General features: G+C 38.5%; 1 protein-coding gene across 1 annotated transcript; it reads left to right on the forward strand.

Annotated features, from left to right (window-relative positions):
* The first annotated feature begins 11,008 nt into the window (after window positions 1-11,008).
* LOC134573666 (threonylcarbamoyl-AMP synthase-like) lies at window positions 11,009-20,341 on the forward strand. Its single transcript, XM_063433447.1, has 6 exons — window positions 11,009-11,045; window positions 13,136-13,333; window positions 14,906-15,068; window positions 16,329-16,494; window positions 16,628-16,722; window positions 20,250-20,341. The coding sequence occupies exons 2-6, from the start codon at window positions 13,154-13,156 to the stop codon at window positions 20,339-20,341; spliced, it is 696 nt and encodes a 231-aa protein (XP_063289517.1). The 5' UTR covers window positions 11,009-11,045; window positions 13,136-13,153.
* The last annotated feature ends 1,930 nt before the right edge of the window (window positions 20,342-22,271 follow it).

A 22,271-nucleotide genomic window follows, 5' to 3' on the forward strand; every position in this document is an offset into this window, starting at 1 on the left:
ATTAATAGATTTTGTGGTTAACCTGAATTTAGATTATTACATAGTTACATAGTTACATAGCTGAAAAGAGACTTGCGTCCATCAAGTTCAGCATTCCTCACATATGTTTTTTGCTGTTTATCCAAAAGAAGGCAAAAAACCCAGTTTGAAGCACTTCCAATTTTGCAACAAGCTAGGAAAAAAAAACCTTCTTCACCCCAGAATGGCAGTCAGATTTATCCTTGGATCAAGCAGTTATTACCCTACATTAAAAGATTATATCCTTGAATATTCTGTTTTTGCAAGTATGCATCTAGTAGCTGTTTGAACATCTGTATGGACTCTGATAAAACCACTTCTTCAGGCAGAGAATTCCACATCCTGATTGTTCTTACAGTAAAAAAACCTTTCCTTTGCCTTAGACGAAATCTTCTTTCTTTTAGTCTAAACGCATGACCTCGTGTCCTATGTAAAGTCCGGTTTGTGAATAGATTTCAACACAATGGTTTGTATTGGCCTTGAATATATTTGTATAATGTTATCATATCCCCTCTCAGGCGACGTTTTTCTAAACTAAATAGGTTTAAATTTGTTAACCTTTCTTCATAGCTGATATGTTCCATTCCTTTTATTAATTTTGTAGTCCGCCTCTGCACTTTTTCTAGTGCCATAATATCCTTCTTTAGAACAGGTGCCCAAAATTGCACAGCATATGCAATGTGTGGTCTTACCAGTGATTTATAAAGAGGCAAAATTATATTCTTGTCCAGAGAATGAATGCCCTTTTTCATGCATGACAATACCCTACTGGCCTTGGCCACTGCTGATTGACATTGCACATTGTTGCATAGTTTGTGGTCTATAACAATTCCCAAGTCCTTTTCGTGTGTTGTTATCCCTAATTCGCTTCCATTAAGGGTATACGTCATTATATGTCAACGTGTATCCAAACAGCAATCTGTCAGAGGTTTTTTCTCCATCTGATGACTGTGCAGAAATGGATTTGTCAAGATTTTCGTGGAATGTATGATATTCAGGAGAGAGGCGTAAGTAAAACAAAATGACTAAAATTATTGGCAATAGCCAGGGGGTTTACCCAGCTTGGGTAGGGTGATACTGTTAGTGTGAAGCAATTCCTTTGTGAATATGTTAGAAGACATGCAGGAAATACCTACATAATGTTGAATACAGGAATTCAAGATAGGTTGTAGAGGTTTTGGTAATGTGCAGACTTCACAAGTAAGAACCAGATTTATATGTTTGAGTCCTGACTAATAATAGTCTAGCAATAGCGAATTTGTCACCTTTTTGTTTTTCGTTTTGATGGATTTCAGTTGAATTAAGGTGATCTGGGATAATCTAGTTTTTTGCATGAATACCAAGTGACAAAATCACCAATACCTTGATGTTTGCTTAGTTTGACTTATATCTGAAGTGTGGTTTTATAGCCGACCAGGATATGTCCAGAGTGGATTTTTCCTGAAAGTTTTTGTGGTGTATTGTAGAACAAGTTGTAGTCAGGGCTGGATTTAAATATCGATAAGTCTAATTTGCCCCCCCTGTCAACCCTCTAACCTCCCTCCAAATAAAATGAAAAAGGCAGATGAAGAGTTTTTTTTTTTTTTAAACAGGACTTCCCCAAACAGGGTAAACCTCCATTATGATGCTGACACACGGACATTCTGCGTCACTTCATTCCCATATGTTATCAGAGAAACAACAGTATGTGTGTTGTGGTTGCTCTTTGTAGAGAGCAAAAGGTATTTTCTGCTTTCCCTTATCAATCAATTCTTCTGCTTTGACCTATTTTTAAATAGGTTTTCTTCCCAATCTATACATATTTATAAAAAGAGCATAAGTTATAATGGGCACGAGAGGTGCCTTTTAAGTTATTTGTCATATCCTCAATCATAACAAAAATTAGTGGTTTACTAGTATTCTCATCATAGGTGTGCGCAGTCTATTGCATAAGGGTTTGCACCCTAAAGCACAAACACACACGCCGCGTACATATATATATATATATATATATATATATATATATACACACACACACTGCTGTGTGTGTGTGTGTGGGCACTATGTGTGTGTGGGCGCTGTGTGTGTGGGGGTTCTGTGTGTGTGTTAGGGTGCTGTGTGCGTGTGAGGATGTGGTGTGTGTGTGTGTTTGTGAGGGCACTGTGTGTGTGAAGGTGCTGTGTGTAAGGGTACTGTGTGTGAGAGTGGTGTGTGTGTAAGGGTGCTGTGTATGTGTGTGTGTGTGTGTGTGTGCTGTTAGTGTGTGCTATGTGTGTATGTGTGAGGGTGCTGTTAGTGTAAGGGTGCTGTTAGTGTGTGTGTGTGGGCTGTGTGTGTATGTGTAAGGGTGATGTATGTGTTTGGGTGCTGTTAGAGTGAGGGCACTGTTAGTGTGTATGTGCTGTTTAAGGGTGCTGTGTGCGGGTGGGTGCTGTATGTTTGAGGGTGCTGTTAGTGTGTGTGCTGTGTGTGTATGTGTAAGGGTGATGTATGTGTGTGGGTGCTGTTAGTGTGTGTGTTGCGTAAGGGTGCTGTGTGTGTGTGGGGGTGCTGTTTGTGTGTATTGTGTGGGGTGGGGGGACCGTTCAGGAAAAAAAGGTAAGAAGGGAGGGGGGACCATGCGGCTGCCATCCCTGGTGGTCCAGGGTTGAGTGAACTCTAGCGGCCTCGCAAGAGGAACCGGGCGGAGCTGCTGGCTAGAGCTCCACGGGTCCTCTCCTGCACATAGCGTGGACCGCGGGGATGAGGGTGTGCCAAGGCACACCCGGCACTCCCCGTGCGCACGCCTATGATCCTCATATAGGAGCAATGTATATCTTTTTTAATCTTGGTAAAACGAACACACCTTTGGTATAACTTGGTAGTAAAAGGGTTTAACAATGGATTAGTTGCCAAACTCCAATATCCACCCTATAGTCATCTTTCACTTTCTCGTGTCCTGCTTTGCCGTTGGCCAACTGCTGACTAACCTCGCAAGTCCAAGGTTGACCACGGTAAAAAAACGAAAAACATGACAAAATAATAAAATAAAAAAATACATGAAAATAAAACAATGTCAAAAGAAAACACTTCTGGACACCTGCATTGTATGATGAAAATCTTCCTTTTGAACAAAAATGATTTTCATAACCAGAAAGTTCCTATATGTCCACAGGGTACAGTTAACTTTTTGCAATAAACATTGTAAACTTTTGCAAAACCTGAGCCATCAATCTGTCCGTCAGCCATCGGCCAAACAGCTGTTTTGTGGCAACAATAGATTATTTCTCAAAGGCTCAGGTTACAATATAATATTTGAATGTTTTCCATGATTTTACTCAGTGGGGTATTCATTTATTGTCACTAAACTTCACTTGGACTTTTCACTTACATCTATAGAGTAACCTTTCTATTTCGTACTGTCTGTGTAATACATACATCTTACACTAGATTCCTCTTCAATATACACAGCTACTATTTTGTTGATATTTGAATGTCAAAGTATAAATACTTATCACCTTTCAAATAACAATTTGACTTAATTTTTGCATTTCGATTAGAGCATTAGCTGTTAACTGGTACAGCTATGGGGACTAGGTTCACACCCAGCTATGCCAACAGTTTTATATCCTTTTGGAAAAACGTATTTATTTGGCAAGGACATCCCTCGGTGGTGAACCTAGTCCTCTATTCACTATATATCGATGATTGCTTTTTTTTATTTGGGAGAGGAGTCACTTCTATTAGATTTTCTTACTTCTATTAATAAAAATTATTTCGATCTATATTTTACCTACATACAGGGCCGCCATCAGGGGGTGACAACCATGACGGTTGTCACGGGCCCGGCGGTCCTGGGGGGCACGGACTGCTTTGGAAGTCCAGGGCCCCACCATTACTCTCTGCACCTATATATAGCGATGATCGCTATATATAGGTGCAGCTGCGGGCCCCCGGCTCCCTATACTTGCAGAGGGGGCCCAGCGGATTGCAGCTGTACTTTACAGCATTTCCCTCGCTCTCACTCCCATGGAAACGCTCCGCGCGGCGCGCACACCACATCTCGCGGGAGTGAGAGCGAGGGAAATGCTGTAAAGTACAGCTGCAGTCCGCTGGGCCCCCTCTGCAAGTATAGGTAGCTTGGGACCCTACAATGCCACCGTACCACCAGGGATCATGGGAAGATGAACCAGGTAAGAAACAGGGAGGGGGAATAACAGTTATTACGTTTACATGTATCCACTACACTAACACACACACACACACACACTGCATCCACTACACTAACACACACACTGAATCCACTACACTAACAAACACACTGCATCCACTACACTAACACACACTCTGCATCCACTACACTAACACAAACACTGAATTCACTGAACTAACACACACACTGCATTCACTGCACTAACACACACTACATCCACTACACTAACACACACTCTGCATCCACTACACTAACACAAACACTGCATTCACTGCACTAACACACACACTGCATTCACTGCACTAATACACACTCTGCATCCACTGCACTACCACACACACTGCATTCACTACACTAACACACACACTGCATTCACTGCACTAACACACACTGCATCCACTACACTAACACACACACTGCATCCACTACACTAACACAAACACCGCATTCCCTGCACTAACACACACACTGCATTCACTGCACTAACATACACTCTACATCCACTGCACTACCACACACACTGCATTCACTGCACTAACACACACACTGCATTCACTACACTAACACACACACACACTGCATTCACTGCACTAACACACACACTGCATCCACTACACTAACACACACACTTCATTCATTACACTAACACACACACTGCATCCACAACACTAACCCACACACTGCATCAAGTACACTAACACACACACTGCATCCACAACACTAACACACACTCTGCATTCACTACACTAACACACACACAAACTGCATTCACTACCCTGACACACACACTGCATCCACTACACTAACACACACTGCATCCACAACACTAACACACACTCTGAATTCATTACACTAACACACACTGCATCCACAACACTAACACACACACTGCATCCACAACACTAACACACACTCTGCAGTCATTACACTAACACACACTGCATTCATTACACTAACACACACACTGCATCCACAACTCTAACACACACACACACTGCATTCATTACACTGACACACACTCTGCATTAATTACACTGACACACACTGCATTCATTACACTAACACACACACTGCATCCACAACACTGACACACACTCTGCATTCACTACACTGACACACACACTGCATTCACTACACTGACACACACTGCATCCACAACACTAACACACACACACTGCATCCACTACACTAACACACACACTGCATCCACTACACTAACACACACACACTGCATCCACAACACAAACACACACTCTGCATCCACAACACTAACACACACTCTGCATTCATTACACTAACACACACACTGCATTCATTACACTAACACACACACTGCATTCACTACACTGACACACACACTGTATTCACTTCACTGACACACACTCTGCATTCACTACACTGACACACACACTGCATCCACTACACTGACACACACACTGCATTCACTACACTGACACACACTCTGCATTCATTACACTAACACACACTCTGCATCAAATACACTGACACACACTGCATTCATTATACTGACACACACACTGCATTCATTACACTAACACACACTGCATTCATTGCGGGGGGAGACCGGCCGGCTTGTGCTTTGTCAGGGGCCCCAACACTTCTGGTGGCGGCCCTGCCTACATATATAAGGTGACTAGTAAAGATTTTTTAGACTTGGAGTATTATGTAGAACAAGATATCTTAAAGTCCAAAACCTTTTTTAAAAGTGTGGATGTGAATAGTTTATTTTAAATTCTAGTTGTCTCTATTCCCCATGGCTAAATAATGTACTGTTAGGTCAATTTCAGGGAATTAAAAAAAAACTGCACATGTGGGGAAGTCTGTAAAGCTCAGATAGAGAAAGTGAAAGCTCAATTTGAAGAGAAAGAACTCTTAAGCGAATCTGTAGAGAAGGTCAATGGTCTAGATCAGGGGTTCCCAATTAATTTTTCCTATAGAAACCTTTGACATAGTATACCAACATCGTGGAACCCCCCCCCCCCCCCCCCCCCCAAAAAAAAATAAATAAATAGCAAATGGATTTTTTATTATCATTTTCAAATATTTTGCTCATAAACTGTTTAGTCTTATTATACTCCTCAAGATTTCGCTTAGAAAAGGTAATGTCTTTATCTTTGTACTCTGGGTGGTTTTGCTCAAAATGACGACATAATTTAACATGTGCTAACGAACTGCTTGGCAATATTTTCTTGCAAACTAGGCATTGTGCTTGAAGTATATTAGGGGTCTGTTCTGGGACCCCTTCTATTTAAAATTTTTATAAATGATCTTGAAGACAGCATTGAAAGTCATGTTTCAGTGTTTGCAGATGACACAAAACTTTGTAAAATAATACAATGTGAGCAAGATATTACTTTGCTGCAGAAGGATTTAGATAGACTGGAGGACTGGGCACTCAAATGGCAGATGAAATTTAATGTTGAAAAATGCAAAGTTATGCACTTCGGCGTAAAGAATACACAAGCAACGTATACCCTTAATGGAAGCGAATTAGGGATAACAACACACGAAAAGGACTTGGGAATTGTTATAGACAACAAACTATGCAACAATGTGCAATGTCAATCAGCAGTGGCCAAGGCCAGTAAGGTATTGTCATGCATGAAAAAGGGCATTCATTCTCGGGACGAGAATATCATTTTGCCTCTCTATAAATCACTGGTAAGACCACATATTGAATATGCTGTGCAATTTTGGGCACCTGTTCTAAAGAAGGATATCATGGCACTAGAAAAAGTGCAGAGGCGGGCTACAAAATTAATAAAAGGAATGGAACATATCAGCTATGAAGAAAGGTTAACAAATTTAAACCTATTTAGTTTAGAAAAACGTCGCCTGAGAGGGGATATGATAACATTATACAAATATATTCGGGGCCAATACAAACCATTGTGTGGAAATCTATTCACAAACCGGACTTTACATAGGACACGAGGCCATGCGTTTAGACTGGAAGAAAGAAGATTTCGTCTAAGGCAAAGGAAAGGTTTTTTTACTGTAAGAACAATCAGGATGTGGAATTCTCTGCCTGAAGAAGTGGTTTTATCAGAGTCCATACAGATGTTCAAACAGCTGCTAGATGCATACTTGCAAAGACAGAATATTCAAGGATATAATCTTTCAATGTAGGGTAATAACTGCTTGATTCAAGGATAAATCTGACTGCCATTCTGGGGTCAAGAAGGAATTTTTTGTCCTAGCTTGTTGCAAAATTGTGCTTCAAACTGGGTTTTTTTTTTTTTTTGGTTTTTTTTTCTTTTGGATCAACAGCAAAAAACAGGTGTGAGGAAGGCTGAACTTGATGGACGCAAGTCTCTTTTCAGCTATCTAACTATGTAACTATTATTTCGGGCACTTATGGATTTCTGGAATCCAAATTTCAAGTAGCTGATGTCATATCTTCTTTTCTTTGTTTGAGAAGAAGATTGGGTAGTATGTGTGCGTTTCTTTTTTTCTTTGACTTGTTTCTTGTCTCTGCTTTTTGAGGAACAGTAGATTCAACTATTTTAAACTTGTTTTCTTGATTTCTTGTTGCATCATCTTTCTCAGTTTTTTAAAGTGTCCAACAATTCGAAGTAGTAATGATTTTTCTCTTGATAGTTCCTTGTTTTAACCAGTTGTCCAAATTCATGGTTGTTGGTTGGTAAAAAAAATAAATAAAAATACAGATCTCACTACCTGTCTGCAATGGATTCTGTGTTTTATAATGCTCTTAGAAAGAACTTAATCTACAAAGGATTTTGAATCAGTCTTGGAGCAAAAAGATTAGAACACTTTTAAACAGGTATCACTACCTGACTGCAAAGGATGCTGTTTTTTCTATAAAACTCTTAGAAAGAAATGAACATAAGCAGGATTTTTGCTGGGAAGGCTGACGCTGGGCGATCTGACACAGGACAGGCATGCATAAGTGTGTAGCAATCTCGCAATCTCTTTATAAGATCGCGGCCGCGCGATCTCTGCGGTTTCCGACTTTCCGGGAACAGCAGAGAGCGGAGGCCATATTGGATGTGGCAATTCATGGCAGAACCCCAATTTTGTTCTCGCAGAACCCTAGGGTTCCGTGGAACACCAATTGGGAAATGCTGGTCTAGATAGACACAAGCTACTTTTACCTTCTGAACATAATAACATGAAAAAAATAAGCAAATTTTAGTTGTCACTTAATATTAAACTACAGTACTCTCAATGCCATCAACTGAAAAAAATTATATAAATAAAATTGCACTTGCTATTACAGGATCCTGTGCTAGGCTTGGTTTTACTCCCTAAACCTAAGATAGTTTTTAGAGGAGCACCCACTATTAAACAGAAACTAGTACACAGCTGTAAAGCCCCAGATCCTGAGAGACGTTTTCTTAATGATCAAAATGTTGTTATTTTTTTTTAAATGTGGAAAGTGCAAATATATGTAAAACCACAGGACCACCATTTGGAAAGATCACTAATTTCCAATCTTATAAAACGAAGAAAAAGTACCATATTGATGATCATATCACATGCAATTCGAAACAAGTGATTTACTTGCAAGTGTGTGGATGTGGTTTTCAGTATGTGGGACAAAACATGTTAAGAAACATTTGTACAATGTAAAAAGAAAATGTGTTAATCACACTTTATTAAAGCATTATAAGGAATGCTATGATGGTGATCCCAAAATATTAAAATGGGATTTTGTATAAATGTTCCATTTAGGCGGAGAGGGAGGGGGGCACTAAGAAAGATATTAACAAATCGAAAAATGTTCTGGACATATAATTTGAAGACGCTAGTCCCCTGGTCTAAATGCTGAATTAGAACTAACAAACATCGTTTAATACCAGAAAATTATTTATAAGTTATATAGAAATAATGGTATTTTTAGATAATAGAAATACATTCAGCATAAGAATATTTATGGTAATTCTTAATAATACATATTTGTAAATTTACACTATATTTATGTTTTAAAGATATGTATTTTATTTCATCTACACAGACTGTGGTTATGATACTTCATATAGATTGTTATTATACATATTTTCATTATATTTTATCTGAATAGGTATGTTTAGAATAGGCTTGAAGTTTTAGGCGCTTAACTATTTGAGGTCTGAAATGAAGAACTATATCGATACTCTAATATCCTTGCTTACACGGATCACTTTGAATTATGTTGAATTGACATTAATGTATTTCGGAATGGAACTAATGCTTTTATGACTATTGAGATACGTTATTTAGTATTTCGTTGTTAATTGTTATCATTATGATCCATTCTACATTAAGATCGGTACAATAAAAAAAAAAAAAATACATGAAAAGTTCTGCCACAAATGGATATATATATATCAGGGAAATCGCTGTCTGGACCTATAAAAATTAATAAGACATAGTGAAGACTGTTACATATATAAAATAACAGACACGTTCTTGAGTGCACTCACAAGATATAGGAAGGAAAATCGCTCTGAAATGGCCACCACCTACTCCTGTAGGGGGGTCACACTGAGGATATACTGGATCTTGTAGATATTAAAATCCGGAACCAAAAGTAGAGCAGGAACAAAGTATGGTAGAAAAGGTATTTATTCATAAATACAATAAAAGGCACTGGTCCGCCACAGCATGAACTATCACTTTAACACAGCTCCGATTTGAAAATGGACCACAAAGGATATATACTGCGTAAGAGATCTCAATAAGGGGTTGGGGATTTTCGTTTATAAATGATACACTATATTTTGTTTATTTGTATCTTTGTAACGTACATTGGAAAATCAAAGTACACTGGATACTAACTATCTCATTATTTGGATACCACCAGGAACGAATATAAACTACCAAATATCCCAAAAATCCATCTCTGTGGAGGTGGATAATTCATTTTAATTCATTTTAGAACTCTGCACCACATCAATTCAATAATATTAGGTCCACCCCTATATACTGATCTATGGGGATTACTGACTAAACGCTGACACTTTGCTACTGCTAAAAAAATGTTGTGCTTATGGTACTTATTTGACACAAATATTTATGAAGCTTTTTTAGAATGGTGTGAAAACTCTGTGTCCCCCCATATTCTATAACAGTGGTAACACAGGGGTTGGCAACTTCAGCACTCCAGTGCCTCAGCAGCAGTGGGTAGCTGTGATTGTCTTAGAGTATCAGTTGACCGCATTCAGCCTATCACACAGCCTATTGTCGCTATGAATTGCTGTGGCTACAAAGAAATGCCCTAGCTACACCTCCAGTGGGAGCAAGGTTAACGAAAGTCGGGGACCCACTTTTAGTGTTAAACTACTCGAATATGGTTTACAACTGAATGGAGAGACAGAGCCAGGGGACCCCAGACACAATGACCAATTCAATGAGAGTAAATGGTTATAGTGCCTACAGTGTCCCTTTAAATATGTTAAATATGTAAACTGGAAGCCGAAATAGTAGTAAATATTATGATTACATAAAATTGCATTACTCACCACTGCTGCTCTGTATTGTATTAATCAGGAAAGAAAATATTCCTACATTGCATATATCTAAATATTAATGAAGAGGTTTCAGTTCCCTGTAGGAGAAAGTTAATAGGAATATCTAAATGACATCACTAATTGACAAAGTGTAAAAATAGCAATGTTCAAAATAGCACTAATATTACGAACAAGTGACATATGAGGAAATGTTTTTGGTCAGATACTTGACTGCAAGGTATGATTTTCTGACAAAGGTAATGAGGAAAATATGTTTTACTCCACCCATCTTAAAATTCTTCTTCTACATATAAACCAGTGACTTGTGTTGGAGAGTGCAATTGTGAAGACAGGCAGGTGTTCTAGATCACTATACAAAGCAGGTAAGTCACAAAGCAGGAATTAAGCCATTTTAGGCATTTTCTATACTTTACTGTGCTAGAAGCAGAACAGTGCTTAGGATTTAACAGTTTGATGGAGTTTTATGGAAGGTTTCCAGTTTTAATATAATATTGCAATGTTAGGTCTATATTTAAAATGATTGTGTTCAGGAAATAGGTGTTATAGTTCCGATTTTTAGTTTTTAGGGATATTTTTTTTTTTGTTGTTTTTAATATTGGACTTACTATTAGGTTGAAATGTAATTTTCTACAAAAATAGTAGGTTCCTTTGATTACTTACAAGTAATTCTTTTTGTAACGGTTGATATTAAATATACACTCAGGAGACTGCATAAATAACTTAAACCGTTTGGAGAGACAAAGCTGTGAAATTATAATTATTTGGAAAGTGTTGATATATTGTGTCCATTCTGTAGTACAGAATAATCTCCGCCCTCTTAGCATATCATGTTTACCTATTGTGCTGTCAGTGATCTGTTTCTACTAACTTCTGGCTTGATTGGCAAACTAAAGAGCTGATTCCAATAGAGCCTGGTGTCTTTAAAAAGAACACCCCAAGCACCAGAACCAATACAGTGTGTTTTAGTGGTTATAGTGCCAGGAGAGCCCTCACCTCTCTCCTTTGTAAGGAATCAAACCTTTTTAAAATGGTTTGATTTCTTGTCTGAGTTTAGGTAAAGCCATTCCACATCTCCAATAGCTCTCCTGATAAGCCAGATAAGCCAGATAAGCCCAGTACAGTGAACCTATGGCTCTTTGACTGGGGCTTTGGAGGTAGAGAGTGGTACCCAGTGGACCCCAGGTTAGAAGTTAAATTACTCTAAAATGGTTACAGCACATTGTTGTGGTCAGTGGTGTATTCTAGTTTTCTCTTTCCCCCCCTAGCCCTCTCAGACACACTCTTTGACAGACACACACTCACTAACAGACACAGACACACAAACACACTCGCCAACAGACACACACTAACACACTCACTAACAGACACACACACTCTCACTAACAGACACTAACACACTCACCAGCCAACACACACACACACTAACACACTCACTTACAGACACACACGCACTAGCACACTCACCAACAGACACACACTCACTAACAGACATGCGCCCTCTCACTGACACACACTCTTTGACAGACACACATGCACAGTCTTTGACAGACACACACACTCTCACTAACAGGCACAGACACCCAAAAACTCACTAACAGACAGAGATACACTAACACACTCACCAACAGACACACACACTATCATTTTTTTTTTTTTATTTCAATACATCCAACCTACATACCTTTGCTGGAGTGGATTCTCCATATCCCTGGGGTCCAGTGGGGATCCTTTAACTGCCGGAGGGACAAGCATGCAGTCAATTTAGCTCGAATCTCCCTGCTCAGCTCCCTCGCGTGCCTTTCACTGATGCCGTGGCTGGAGTTATGTCATAATCCGGCTCCGGCATCACTGCAGTGTGCGCATGAGAGCTGAGCAAGGAGAGCTCATGGGAGAGTGCTTCCTCGCCGCCCGCCTCCCACATCAGGTAATGCCAGCCTCTGGGGAGCCTGAGGTGGCCAGCCGGCCAGCTCTTTTGCCCTCCAAGACAAGAGGCTGGCAAGGCATTTGCCAGGGTGTTTGGGGCGCTTTTTTTGCGGCCCCCCTAATAGTGCCATCCAAGGCAAATGCCTTGTCAGCCTCACGGTAAATACACTGCTGGTTGTGGTTATAGCACTTGAAGTGCTGCTTGAAGACAATCTAATATAAATTATTTTGTTTTGACAATTTTAATGCAAATCAGCCAAATTGGAGATAAAAAAAACCCAACTCAGCTATTTACCATGTTTCATAATTTGCAGTAAAATGTGCAATTTTCTGGCTAATTCCCAACACATCTTGGTTTAGTGAATAATTCTGATCGTGTTAACACATGTTACATCATGAATAAGAATAGCAGCATGGTTGTATAATTTATATAGTAAAACCTATCAGAAAAGGTGTGAATTACCAGCATAGATATCACATGTATAAATGTTGACTCTTCTTGTTTTTTGATATTTTTTTCTACACACAGAAACAAGAGTGAGAAAGGATGGAAGGCATTTCAGGATCATCATGCATCTTATCTCAGTCTCATCGGACGAGTGGTGTAAGAACCATTGCAAAGTTATTGGAGAATGGAGGCGTTTGTGGAATTCCTACTGACACAGTCTATGCTCTTGCGGCTTCATGCAAACACCCAGACGCCATCAAAAGAATTTACACCATTAAGGTGAGAAGACAATTGCTTAGTACTTGTGTGTTGGTGAACTAATGAGATAATACAACTATGAATAGTAGAGGCACCTTCAAGGCTGATCTTAGTGTTTAAAGACATTCAAGAACTGGTGTTATTTAATTGTATGTAATTTTTTTTTTATTATTAGCAGAGGGGGCAAGGGAGAGATGAATCTCCTAATATCTTGTGCTACAACCAAGTCATGGAGCAAGCACAAGAGAACTACATTTTTTGGTGTCACATTGTGGGTTTTTGAAATCTGTATCTTTAGATGCCTGAGATGGAATTTTGGTCCTGGGTAAAAGCTTGTTGATCAAAATCTAATTGCCATTTTTGAATTAAGATGGATTTTCCCACTTTGTGGCACAGTTACAAATCACTTAGTTGGGTGAGGGAAGGTGAGGGAGGAGTTGCCAGATTTGGAACAATCAGAAATAGATGTTGAAACTATAATGGCTTAGTCATGTTTTGGTTTTTTTTTTGTTTGTTTTTTTCACTTTTCATTTCCTTATGCTTCCAAATGATTATACTCTCCGCATTGCCTCTTACTGATATTTATCATTTATTTGACTTGAGTATTTTTTTCACTCTATATTACATTGTAACTTGAGTGTTATTCATTGAAGTGAGAATTCAAAGCCAATTCAAAGTGAATTTAAGGCCAATATGGCCAAACTGGGAAATTCTCTGTCAGCTAAAATAATGAATTTGAATGATAACTTGATTAAATATGTCTCTTGTGTGTTCAGTAGTGTGTTAATGGGGGGTGGGAGGTGGGCTGTGAAGCCGTCCTCGCCAGGTGACAGACACCTGCATACCGGAAGTAGAGCAAAACAGCAAGTACCTGATTTGCCTGAGTTACCCCATAACAGACTGCTAAGCAGGCATCAAGGGAGCTGATGGAATCAGTCTGTGTTCTGGCTGCACAGCTGCTAATTTTGGTTACAAAACACAGAGCCAGAATGTAACAATTCTCGAGCCCCGGCATACACAGATGTACCGACATACAGAACAGAGCTGCAAGCAGCTGTACCATCATTAAATACACTGATCCCAGCAGCCAACCACTAGATACCAGGGATGAAAGTCAATAAAAAACTAAATGTGTGAATGTGTATTAATGTGAGTATGTGTTTGAGTATGTGTGTGTTTGAGTTTGTAATTTCCCTAACAAAATGGCTTAAGGAAAATTGTAGAGAGACTAAATAGATAGATAAATAAATAAAAATCTACAGTTTGGGTGCGGCGACAGAGACGAATGGGGGAGAGGGTTGGTGAATTCCAGAATACATTACGAACCAGTTTACCATATATCCTAGGCACGCCAGTGCCAGTGATTTGCTCTAATTAGTTGCATATTTTCAGGGTTATTCACTAAACATATAATGTTATCAAATTAAATCTGAATGACAAAACTGAGGCTCATATAGCCAGGCTGTGACTATAGCCAGTTGAGAATTTCTCCAAATCAGCTGTTTTAGCCTCAGATTTGCCATTCAGATTTAATTTGATGCATGTTTTAATTTAATTACTAAGTCAGTTGACATTTCAATCATCCCTTTACAGGAACGACCTACAGAAAAGCCAGTCTGCATCTGTATTTCTAACCTCGATCAGCTGAGAGCGATTAATCCTCCATTCAGCCCCCTTCTCTGGAGGTTCATGGACTTAGTTTACCCTGGGGGAATCAGCTGCATTGTCCAGAAAGGGGAGTGGCTGAAGAAATTGGGTAAGCAAAGCTTCACCATACGGCCTTAGGCATGGAGACAGACAACCTCATGCTTCTTATCCATACACACACGCAAATTTTAAATCAAACTTACACGGCATGTTCCACTGCTCTCAAATACTGCATACCGTTTGTTAGGTATCATTTGTTTAGTAAACTTGATTCTATTTGAAGTCCAGAGATATTATAGTCAAAACTTTATAGCTCCTTCACAATGTCTGAAGATTTAACTTAGTTACAGTGTATGTGCTACATTTTTAATTCGTCTCTAGGGTTTCCAAATTTCCATTAATCTGAAGGAAACCTTTTAGTTCTGCAATGTACAAACTATATATATACACACACATATATAAATGTAATACATAATAGGTAATATATTCAACCATGATAGGTGCATTCTGTGCTGAGGTATATTGCCAAAGATTTCTTAAAAGATTTTAGATTGAATGAAGATTTGACTCTGTCCCTGAGATTATTCCAGAATTGCGGTGCTCTGTAGGAAAAGGAGGACCGAGCCACTTTATTTTTGTATTGTGGTATGCTAAATATCGTGTTAGTACTGGATCAGAAGTTATAGGAGGTGGGAACAGCCGGGGAAAGCATTCTACTCAGGTAGGGTGGGAGCGTCCCAAAAATGCTCTTATGCACAAGGCTGGAGAGATGAAGAGTGCGTCGGGATTCCAGCGACAGCCAGTTTAGCTCCTTTAACATTTGTTTCTGTACAGGGCAGCGAGTATTGGGTAAAGCTTTGAAGAGATTTTTTCAATGTGAAGGCCAAACGATACCTAGATATTTAAAAGAGCAGACTGCTGTCGGTGTGCTATTTCAATTTGTTCTGATACACAATTTATCGTGAATACTGTTTAATTAAACATTTCTTATCCCCTGCATTGTTATTAGCTTACTAGGCCCTGCAGGAGATACCATTTTAACATTCAATTTACAGAGCAGGATATAAAACGTCTAAAGTAAGTCAACATCTGATTGACAATAAAACCATTATTTTCATGCAGGCTGTGTCAGTCAAAGCCAGGGCAGGTGTTGCTAGGGTGGCATGAACAGAAACAAAAGTGATTTAACTCCTAAATGGTAGAGAATTGAGAACTGAGGGGCATGATCTATAAACAAAAATGTATTTATTTATTAAGCTATTTAATGTTGTTTTGGTGACTATAGTGTCCCTTTAAATGCCCTTGTGATTTAATTCAGTTTGAACTGATTGTGACTAGATGTGTAATTATTGCTTTTTCTATCTCTTAGGTGTAGGTCCTGCATATGACCAAGTTGGGACACATCAGTCCATCATGATAAGGGTTCCCGATCACACTGTCACTGCTCACCTCACTGATATAACAGGCCCAATAGCTATTACCTCGGCCAATCCAAGTGGAGAGTCTGACAGCACTCACCATGACATGGTTATATCGTACGTAACATAAACGTTTATTATTTTTAAACTAATTGATTGAACAAGTGGGTCTTTATGGTATAAGAGATGATGCAAGGAATGCTAGAACCTTTAGTAATACTATTTCCATCTTGTACATTTTCTCTCTCAGACGTCTGAGTGACAAGCTCGATGCAGTTCTTTGTGATGGAACTACCAATGAAGTTGTAGGATCCACTGTAGTAAATTGCTTGAAGATAGATGAAGGTGAGTTGTATTAACTAAGAAATGCCTTGATGTACTTATCTAAAGTCTTATAATTCCCAAAATACAGTATGTCAGCCCTCATAATATTCGCCCTTTGCTCCTTCTGTAAGAGGAGTGTGATTTTGATATTGTTCATATGAAATAAAGATGTATCTGGTTTAAAGGAATACTTGTTGGTCTTAACTCCAAAGTGCATTCTTTATTTACTTAAAGGGATACTATAGGCACAAAAACAACTTTAGCATAATGAAGCCGTTTTGGTGTATAGATCATGCCCCTCCAGTCTCACTGCTCAATTCTCTGCCATTTAGTAATTAAATCACTTTGTTTATTGTTTATGCAGCCCTAGTCACACATCCCCTGCATGTGACTTACACATAGTTACATAGCTGAAAAGAGACTTGCGTCCATCAAGTTCAGCCTTCCTCTCATATGTTTTTGCTGTTGATCCAAAAGAAGGCAAAAAACCTAGTCTGAAGCGCTTCCAATTTTGCAACAAACTAGGAAAAATTTCCTTCTTGACCCCAAAATAGCAGTCAGATGTCTCATTGGATCAAGCAGCTATTACCCCACTAATTAGAAATTATATCCCCGTATGTTATGTTTTTGCAAGTATTTATCCAATTGCAGTTTAAACATCTGTATATACTCTGACAAAACCACCTCTTCAGACAGATAATTCCATATCTTTACTGTAAAAAAAAAACCTTTTCTTTGCCTTAGATGAAATCTCCTTTCTTCCAGCCTAAATGTGTGACTTCATGTCCTATGTATAGCCCTGTTTATGAATAGATTTCCAGATAAAGGTTTGTACTGGCCCCAAATATATTTGTATAATGTTATCATATCCCCTCCCAGGCGCCGTTTTTCCAAACTAAACAGATTAAAACATTTTAACCTTTCTTCGTAACTAAAATGCTCCATTCCTTTTATCAATTTTTTAGCTTGTCTCTGCACCTTTTCTAGTGCCATTATATTTTTATTTAGAACAGGTGCCCAAAATTGCACAGCATATTCAAGGTGTGGTCTTACCAGCGATTTATATAGAGGCAAAATTATATTTTCATCTCGAGAATTTATGCCCCTATTTATACATGACAAAACCTTACTGGCCTTAGCAACTGCAGATTGACATTGCATATTGCTGTTTAATTTGTTGTCTATAACAATTCCCAAATCCTTCTTGTGTGTGGTTATCCCTAATTCACTACCATTTAGGGTGTAAATTGCTTGTGCATTCTTTACCCCGAAGTGCATAACTTTGCATTTCTCTACATTAAATTTAATCTGCCATTTTAGTGCCCAGTCCCCCAATCTATCCAAATCCATCTGCAGCAAAGCAATATCCTGCTCACATGTTATTACTTTGCAAAGTTTTGTGTCATCTGCAAACACTGATACATGGCTTTCAATGCCTATTTCAAGATCATTTATAAATATGTTAAATAAAAGCGATCCCAAAACAGAACCCTGAGGGACACCACTTACCACTTTTGTCCAGCATGAAAATTTACCATTAATGACAACTCGTTGTACTCTATCCTTAAGCCAATGTTCTACCCAACAACAAGAATATTCATCTAGACCAATTTCTTTTAGTTTGAAGACTAATCTATTGTGTGGAACTGTATCAAATGCCTTGGCAAAATCCAAACAGATCACATCCACTGCAACACCCTGATCTATACTTCTACTTACTTCTTTACGACCTTCGTAAAAACTTCCTGGAAAAATAGATTTAATTTCAATAGCTTGCTTGAGCCAGCAGGAGCTCTGCTGAATTTTTATTTTGTCCGAATAAATTCAGACCAAAAAAAAGTTTGTTTCTTTGAAACTAATTTAGTCCATTTGTACATTTGTTTTCACATTAAAATCAGTAATTATTTTCGATTCAGACTAACATTCAGACGTATGAAATTGGGCTATGCGTGGTTGCATCTTGCAGCCATTTAGCAGATACCTTTCTATTTCCTTTCAGGATTGCCATATTCAAAGGTACCAAATTAGAGGACTGAGTAGGTATCCTTATTGCAATACTACATAAGGATTAGGGAGCTATCTAAGAAGATAAAAGATCATAATTATTAAAAACCTTTCCTTTTTTAAATTTTGATCTATCAGCTAACTTACTAATACTAAGTAAAAAAATAATAATTCGTAATATTACTAATAAGGGAGTTTTCATTCCTGCTTCATGATTCTGCCTGCTTTGTCGTAGGTAGGGGCATGTCAACTAATCAGTAAGCAGGCAGTGGAAGATGAGCTACTGCACAGCTATTGTTTCTCAGTCACTAATCCAATAAAAGGGGACCTAACACAGGTCCCAAAGTCACTGTGGTGGGCCAATTAAAAAAATAAAATTAAAATAAAGCAGTGGGGAAATAATGTGGCCCACTGGTAGTACCGATTAAAATAAAACAAATGGAGGGACCTTGTTAGTGTCCCCCCCAACTTGCACCCACTGGCTGCGGGTGGGGGCTTTAAATAAAATAACAGGTGACCTATTGTCCCCTCCAACCCCACCCATTTGTGAGGGCCAATAATATAAAAAAACACTTGCACAAGAGTACAACACTTGGGCCGACACATAGAAAGAGCCTGAATCTCACAGCCGTCATTTGTGACTGCTATAGGGATTGGAAAAAGTTGACGGCATAGCTCTGCTTTTTGTCAACCTCAGGCTTTACCATAAGACAAAGACAGAATAAGACAGTCCCTACTTCATCTTATGGTATCTTTAGATTGTGTTGGACATTCAAGGTGTTATTATAAATACATGTAAATGTAAAAAAGCGTCCGTTGATCAGTGTTAAGTTTGCTAGTGTAGTGTTCTTCAAGTTTTCTTTGGAATGAGGCACACGGGATTATTTACTAAAGTGTTAATTAAAAGTGATTTTTTTTAAATGTAAGGACAAAATAGCCGAACTGGAAGCATAGTTGACTTAGAGAATATTTCCTGTTGAGCTATTTTGACCTTAAAGGTTTGAAAGTAACATTTCTAAGGCGCATTAGGTTAATGTTTTCCTTTAACTTCATCAGCACTATATAAACGTCTATATTTTAATCTTTACTAGGGAGGTATGCACACTTCTAGCTAAGTTGAGTAATATTTATTTTAATGACTTGTCATATTTAAATCCCCATTATAATACTGATACTTATAAAGTATATTTTAAGAACTGCATTCAACCCATCATAGCCCAGAATTCAATGTGGTAGTGGCACACTAAGATTTGAGTATAGGAGATTTCATGTACATAAGTAGAAAATGCCAGGATTTATCATTCGGTGTCTATAAAATGTCTTATTTTTAAACTGAATATAAAAATGTATTTACAATTTTTTTTTTCATTTTGTTAATGATGCTTTTTCATTTTTGATATCAGTAGCAGATGCATTTTAATTTAAAATGTTTGTATGTATTTTCCTCCTCATATAATTGTACCAAAGTTTTTGCACATGAAATGTGTCCTTAGTAATGTATTGTTTTGTGGAATATATTAAAATTGTTCACATCTCCTTTTTAGGCATTGTCACAATACTGCGTGAAGGATGTGTATCATCGACTAAGATCATGCAGCTGTTTGAAGTAGCGAAGACCATGGAGGACATGATGTAGAAAAAAACTATAATTTATTTATAAAATATGAAAAAACAAAAATTATTTATAAAATATGAAAAAACAATAATTTATTTGTAAAATATGAAAAAACAATAATGTATTTATAATGTATTTAAACATTTTTAGATGAATAAATTTGTATTGAATTGTTCGAGTGATAAGAGTGGATAACTGCATAATATACAAATTGAAAAATTTGTGGTAGGAGCAAAAATATGATAAACTCTCCTCTAATTGATACAAATTCAGATTTCACTTTTGCATATGATCTACATATCTCAATATGGACTTTGGGAAAAGTCTGCAATTCTGAGAAATCATGTTTCCACAATTATCCCGGAATTCCCAAAATGCAAATGAGTATGGACAGGCACCATGTTTTAGACGTCACCCTGCATTTCTGCAGGCACCCTTTGTTGTAGAACACTTATAAGTACTGCACCAACTTGTAGACTAGAACCAATGCATGCTGGTAAGACCCCAAGGTTGGAACTATACAGTCCATGGTTGGCTTGTGTTCATTGGTCTTTTGTAATTCACAACTTATGGTTTTGTTTAAAAAGTGGAGAGCTTTACTACAAAGAAGGGGGAATTGGAGAAGCAGAGAAAAGAGGGGCTTTAGAAGAAGAAAAAAAAGGAGAGAGAACAGAATAGTGGTCAGAGATGGAAGGAATGCAAAGAGTAACAGAAAAAAGTAGCTTGGGCAATAATTTGGATGCAATAGTAGTGGGGGTTTTGGTCATTCACAATAGTTATTAGCACTCAGTAGAATGGAATGTTCCTGCATCTTCAACTTCTACCCATGCTAGTGTGGTTGGAGGTGAATAAAGTTGCAGTATTTACAGTAATTCATACTTAATCCATAATCTTAACTGTTTATCTTAACAGCAAAAATGTGACCCTCCGCTTTTGTTAACTGTATTTCAGTAGTTTCCCCACCACATCTAGATTTTGACTTAAACCACGTGTTTGTTTTTTATAGAGTAGGTAGAGCTATCACGGGATTGGGTTACTGCCAGCAGCATATCTTCAATCAAGAGCCCCAATGATTTTACTTTTTAATGGAAAAGGAAAACTCAGGTATAACAGGGTATTCCATAATGGCCTCTGTAACTGGTTCTACCTAGTGATTACAAATGGAAAGGTGGGCCTATGAAATGCAGGTGACACAAATTACGATGCAAGTACTGATGTCCTGGGATTACATTTACATTTTAGTGCTATAGCTTAAAATTGATCTGAGGCTAATGTTTGAGAATGAATGTGGGGTTTCCCAAGTTTAAAGCGACAATCTAAGCCCCAGAACCAATACACCTTAATGTAGTAGTTCTGAGTAAAAGAGACTGTCCATCCAGCTCTGCATTTTTCTCTGAGCAAAGGCAGTGCTCATATTGCTGTGTCAACCACTAGGGTCTTCCTTGTTGCAGTCCTGTAGAGATTGCATGACTGCTGACCCGGACCAAAACTCCCACCACCCGTTGCCCAATAAATACACAACACCTTTTGTACGGGTAAGGGCAACGGCCACAGCTTTATTAACAGAATTCACATAAATCACCAGCGTCCACAACCTGTCAGCTGTTGGGGGATTACCAACAGACAGCTCTATCAAATGAATCCCATGAGTCCGATGCAGCCTGCCCCCGCCATCAGCTCTCAGCAGGCTGCGACTCCCCAAGCCGCTTGGGCACTTTCCTCTGAACCTCTTCGCTGGCCAGGACTACCGCGAGCTGTGACAAAACAAAGAAACAACAGCACACAACCAAACAACACCATCATAAACACTTTTTTGGGTGGGCGGGTGGGAAGCTAGTAGCATTACACCTCTGCCCGGGGAACTGGTGAGTACCCTCCCATTTCCCCCCATTTTAATGCCCCCCATGTGCCACAATGTATCCCCTATAACCCAACCCCTTATCCCTGCCAG

Source organism: Pelobates fuscus, chromosome 9 (genome assembly GCF_036172605.1).
Source record: "Pelobates fuscus isolate aPelFus1 chromosome 9, aPelFus1.pri, whole genome shotgun sequence".
In the NCBI taxonomy this organism is placed as follows: domain Eukaryota; kingdom Metazoa; phylum Chordata; class Amphibia; order Anura; family Pelobatidae; genus Pelobates; species Pelobates fuscus.

Bases quoted from the DNA above. Each gene is read 5' to 3' on its own strand.
- LOC134573666 (XM_063433447.1), top strand. From the start codon at position 13,154: ATGGAAGGCATTTCAGGATCATCATGCATCTTATCTCAGTCTCATCGG. The intron at 15,069-16,328 runs GTAAGCAAAGCT...TCTATCTCTTAG, and splicing joins GGAGTGGCTGAAGAAATTGG to GTGTAGGTCCTGCATATGAC. The intron at 16,723-20,249 runs GTGAGTTGTATT...TCTCCTTTTTAG, and splicing joins TTGCTTGAAGATAGATGAAG to GCATTGTCACAATACTGCGT.